The sequence below is a fragment of the Rhinolophus ferrumequinum genome, chromosome 9 (assembly GCF_004115265.2).
Source record: "Rhinolophus ferrumequinum isolate MPI-CBG mRhiFer1 chromosome 9, mRhiFer1_v1.p, whole genome shotgun sequence".
Lineage (NCBI taxonomy): Eukaryota > Metazoa > Chordata > Mammalia > Chiroptera > Rhinolophidae > Rhinolophus > Rhinolophus ferrumequinum.
In genome coordinates, this window is record NC_046292.1 from 30,526,857 (window position 1) to 30,531,705 (window position 4,849).

The window sequence follows — 4,849 nt, forward strand, 5'->3', positions numbered from 1 at the left end:
TTTAATTCTATGCAAAGCCAGGATTCTTCCCCCTAACCCCTTTTCATTGCATGCACAAAAAGCAAAGACCCAAAAGAAGCTTAACTGCCTCTCTTGCCCCAATGTCCACACCAGCAGTTATGACCCTGTCCTTCTCCTTTTTGTCCAGTTCTTAAGTCTTCTGCATCTGACTTCACTTCCTTACCTTTCATCTACTTACTCCTGAGCCCACAGGAAATCAACAAATTTGACAAATATTTACTTAGCATCTGCCTGGTGCAAGACTCTGAGGATACAAATAAGACATAACCTGTGGCCTTGGGAGCTCACAGTCTAGCTATGGGGACAGGCACAGTAGGGTTAAGTGCAAATTGCAATAAAAATGGAGGTAAAATACGGAGGGTGATGGTACAGAAGCTCACAGGGTGTTCCGAGAGGGAGGGGCCCACAGAAGGTGTCCTGGGGGCGGATGTCCAAGCAGCATCTTCAGGCTGAGTGACAAAGAACATTTTTATACCCAAGTTCCAGGTCAGGAAAATAAAAATGAGCAACTTTTAATTTTTATTTGAATTAAAATAGATTTTTTAATACCTGTGGAAAACCTAGTTTAGATTAGGTTACCCACTTTAGGTTACCCATTTAGATTACCCACTTTACTGATAGGGAAATTGTTCAATAAGAAACTTGGCACACTGATTTTCACTTGCTAAAATGTTATCATCTGGCATAGAATAAGAATTAGTTAAGTAGGAAGTAGAGAAAGGCAAAAAAGGAAACCAAGAGGCTGACAGAGGCCTTATTTCCATAGCTGGGCCCTTGGTAGCCTTAATCCTGAGAATAGCAGGGAGCCATTGAGGGTTATTGAGTAAGAGAGGGTCATTGTCACTTTGGTGGCTAGTGTCTAGGAAGGCACGATTGCTCCACCCCTGGTCAGCCCCTAAACCCTAGCCACCTCTGTCCCTGAGGCTGTATCTGCTGTCCCATGCAGTATCTGCTGTCCTTAATCTGTCAGGCATGAGGGGACTGGGAGGTATCCAAACATAAGGGCTCAGAGGGAGAAGTGGTTCCTGCTACAGTCTGTCCCCAGCCCACTGGCACCAGGCTGAATGTAATTGTCCTCGATGAAGCCGTCATCATCCTCATCTTCACCCACCTCGGGGAAGACACCCTTTCTTGTCTCAGGCAGTGGGTGGTGCTGGTAGCTGGCGCGGTATTTGCGGCAGAGGTGGAATTTGGCAGCAAGTGCAAGGAGGAGGGAGAGGACCACAGCCGCCAGCAAAACCCCCACCAGCACTGGCCATGGCCGGGCCCCCGGGCCTGGTTCAGGCGCCAAGGCTGATGCTGTGGGGATCTCCGAGGGCCCCACAACAGCTGCAGAGAAAGGGACAGCATCATGGATGGGGCCCCAGATAAGCTCCCTGAAAACCCTGAGAAATGGGGGCAGGGTCCTTCCCCATCCCAGCATCTAAGGGAACCCCCTCTCCCCTTTAGTTTCCCTCCCACTGTCACTCACTTTGGTTTATCTCAGTCATGGAGGGCCCGAAGACACCGATGAGTCTCAGGCTTGGCCAGATCTTGGTCCAAGGAGATCTCCAGGTGCCAAGCAGCCCTGGGGCACAGTCCTAGAGCACACACACAGGGATGGCCACAGGGCACGCATTTCAGCCACACTCACAGCCATGTTAGGGTGCTACACAAACTGTGGGGACTGGACAATGGACCACAACCAGTTTTTCACAGGAGAGAAACAGGCTGAGCCACAGACATTCGCTATTCGTAAGGGAACATTGTAGGGTCCAGCTCTCGAAACGGCTGACACAATAAATCGGTGCTAGAACTTATGATTCAGGCACCAGGCAACATGCTCGCAGAAATCTGCAACGTGGGTGTAAACATTATCCCCTCTACAGATGAGGATTCTAAGGCCCAGAAGGGTTAACTAACGCAGCCAAAGACCCAGGACTTGAACCCAGGTCTCTGCTACCAGGGGCCAGAGCCCAGTGCACTACACTGCTTGGTAAGCTGAGGATGGGAAGTGGTGGCAGAGACAGTCCTGGCTTCCAGAGACTGGACAACAGCAATTGCTTGCAGCTAACGAGCCAAAGTGGAGACCACACATGGAGGATGGTGCCAGCCCCACGCAGGGCAGGGGTCCCAGACACAGCCAGGGAAGCCCTGGCCCTTCTCTTCCTGAGTCAGGAGCCCCTGCTACCCTACCTCTACCCTCCGCCCTCAGGCACATCGCTTGGCGCCAGTGCCCTCAGAGGGAGGCTGGATTCAGGGAGCAGCCAAATGCAGATCACCTGAGTGAGGAAATTAATTGGATGAGAATCACTAGGGCTGGAGAAAATCTACAGAAAGAGCATCTTAATGAAGGGAGTATCTGGAGGAAAATCATCCAGGCTCAGGAGTACCTAGAGGAGGAGCATCTGATCAGAGGAGAGTCCGGGGGGAGCAACACCTGACTCTGGAAAGCAGTTAGAGGAAGAGCACCTAGGTTAGTAAAGTAACTGTTGGAGGACCAGCTAGGGCTAACGGTTATCGGAGGTGGAGTACCTGAATCAGAGGAGTACCTGGTGAGGAGTATCCAAGCTAGGAAAGCACCTACTAGGAGAGAAACAATAATTTAGGGGCGTACTACACCATAGCCTTTCATAGCGATACCTTCATGAGACCCTCCCATCTCACCACCAACTGGCCACCACGCCCGCAAGTTCCTCCTCTAAATATGTCCGGAATGACTATGCCCCTCCTCTGCTCCCCACTATCACTGCCCCAGTCCAAGCCACCTTCATTTTGTACCTCGACTCTTAAAGTAACTTCCCTACTGGTCCTCCCCACCTCTAGTCCATTCCAGAGTGATGGACCTAAAGCCCAAATCTGACCCCATCACTCCCCTGCTTAAAAATCCTTCAAGTGAGGGCATTAGAAAGCACAATCGGTAACCACAAGATTGCCATGGGGATACGAAAGTCAATTTGGGGAATGTAATCAATAGTGTTGTAAAGATTTTGTAGGGTGTCCGATGGACACTTGTCTCATTAGGGAGACCACCTCAGGGAAGACGTAGATGCCTGATCACTGCACTGTGCACCTGAAGCTGAAGCTGAACAATAATAAATGTCAACTATAATTTTATATATATATGGTTACAAGAAGCGGAGTACAGCATTAGGAATAGAGACAGTGGAAATGTAATGGCTCTGTGCGATGTCAGAGGGGTAGTAGATTGGGAGCGGGGGGTTATCACTGTGTGAGGGATATAAATGATAAATGTCTAACTATTACATTGTTTTGTACACCTTAAACTAAATAAATAATAAATAAAATAAAATAAAACTCCAGAATAAACTAAAAACAAGAAAAAAAATCCTTCAAGAGCTCCCTAGGACTGCATGCAAATTTCACCTCACAACCCAGCACATGGCTCTCAGGCTGAACTCTTCTTTCTCTTCTCCACAGATCCCTCCTGCATACCACCCCCCCACACACACACACACACCTCCCACCTCACCCACCCTTTGGTTTCCCAGCCATCCCCTCCCTCCTCCATTTTTTGAGTCCACCACCCTCAAAGCCAAATCAGACCATGCCTGCCTAGGAGGTTGTCCCAGGACCGCCTGGATACCCCCTTTCCTGGCCCACCCCATCAACTATTGGCCAGTTACTAGACGGGCAGCTCCCTGGGGGCAAGGACTAGGCCGATTAACCTGTGCCCTGGCACTGCCAGAGAGGCCTGCACTGAGCTGCTCAGGAGGGGCTTGTGAGATGAGTGCGGGAGAGCGAGGTGTGGCTGCGTGCATGTGGCGGAGGGGGCATTAGAAAGGAAAGGTACATCATTTACTAGCACATATCCATTGAGTGCTCACTGTGGGTCCAACACTATGCACTGGGTCCTCAAAAAAGTAAGAGTTTGTTAAATTGAAATGAATTGAACTCAATTTGACATTTCTAAGATTTTACTTACTCCTACTCCTTTCCTTCCTGCCCTGTCCCTGTGAATTCTTCCCAAGGACACATACCCACACCCACAGGCTGTCACCCCTCCCCCCTCAGGTCACACTTCTTCCACCAACAAACGCAAACACCCTCTGATCTTCACAGACGTTCACACCCACCCTGATTTGTAGCTCTTTTCCAGCTCCCAGGAGCCCTCAGGGATCTATGGGTTCCCCCTCCCAGCCCCCCAGTTCTTCCCCTCTGCTCCCCACCTGTAGGAACTGTGCTCAGTCGGTGGAGGAAGCTTCCGGTTGGGGCGGGCACACAGGTGGGCGGGCCAGAGCAGCCGCTTGACTCACCTGGGAACGAAGCAGGCGGGGCTGAAGCCGCAGGTGAAGGCTGCGGGCTGGGCAGTCGGCAACGCCCCCAAAAGGGAGGACTCTTCATCTTCCCAGGCTTTTGTGAGGACGGCGCAGGCCTCACCCCTTCCCCCAGTACGTGGGGGTGGGAGCGGGTACAGCTGGGATCCAGAGGGGGGTCTAGCGGGCCCTGGAAGGGGCGGGCGCCTCAGCAGGCAGCTGCTCAGCTGGCGGCCCCGATAAGCGGTGCATTTCCGGTGACAGGTACAAAGTCCAGAGTTGTAGAGGGAGCTTTGCAGGCCTGTGAGGGCGGAGGGCCGGAACCGGAAGGACGGGGGTTGAGCAGAGCCGGAGGGACCAAGAACACTAAAAATTGCCTGCAAATGTGTGTGTGTGTGTGTAGGAGGGATGTAGGCATGTTGAGGTCAGTGGGAGTGTGAGTTCAGAGGCCTTATAGGGAGTGTATGAGGAGTGTGTATGTGCCTTGGGGCGGGAGGGTATCGTGTATTGGTGTGACCTGGGTAGAGGGTTCAAGCCTTCATCTGGATCTCAAGGATCCTGTGATCCCACTA

General features: G+C 51.5%; 1 protein-coding gene across 9 annotated transcripts; it reads right to left on the reverse strand.

Annotated features, from left to right (window-relative positions):
- Window positions 1–531: 531 nt before the first annotated feature.
- On the reverse strand, window positions 532–4,607 carry C9H1orf210 (chromosome 9 C1orf210 homolog). 9 transcript variants are annotated; one of them, XM_033113151.1, is made up of 5 exons: window positions 4,191–4,607; window positions 2,553–2,583; window positions 2,197–2,282; window positions 1,493–1,601; window positions 532–1,350 (listed from the first exon to the last, which is right to left on the reverse strand). In XM_033113151.1, exons 4-5 carry the CDS (start codon window positions 1,509–1,511, stop codon window positions 1,028–1,030), a joined length of 342 nt encoding a protein of 113 aa, XP_032969042.1. In that variant the 5' UTR covers window positions 1,512–1,601; window positions 2,197–2,282; window positions 2,553–2,583; window positions 4,191–4,607; the 3' UTR covers window positions 532–1,027. The 9 variants fall into 9 exon arrangements, with proteins under 9 accessions (XP_032969042.1, XP_032969038.1, XP_032969041.1 ...); XM_033113147.1 differs by lacking the exon at window positions 2,553–2,583; XM_033113150.1 differs by lacking the exon at window positions 2,197–2,282.
- Between the last annotated feature and the right edge of the window lie 242 nt (window positions 4,608–4,849).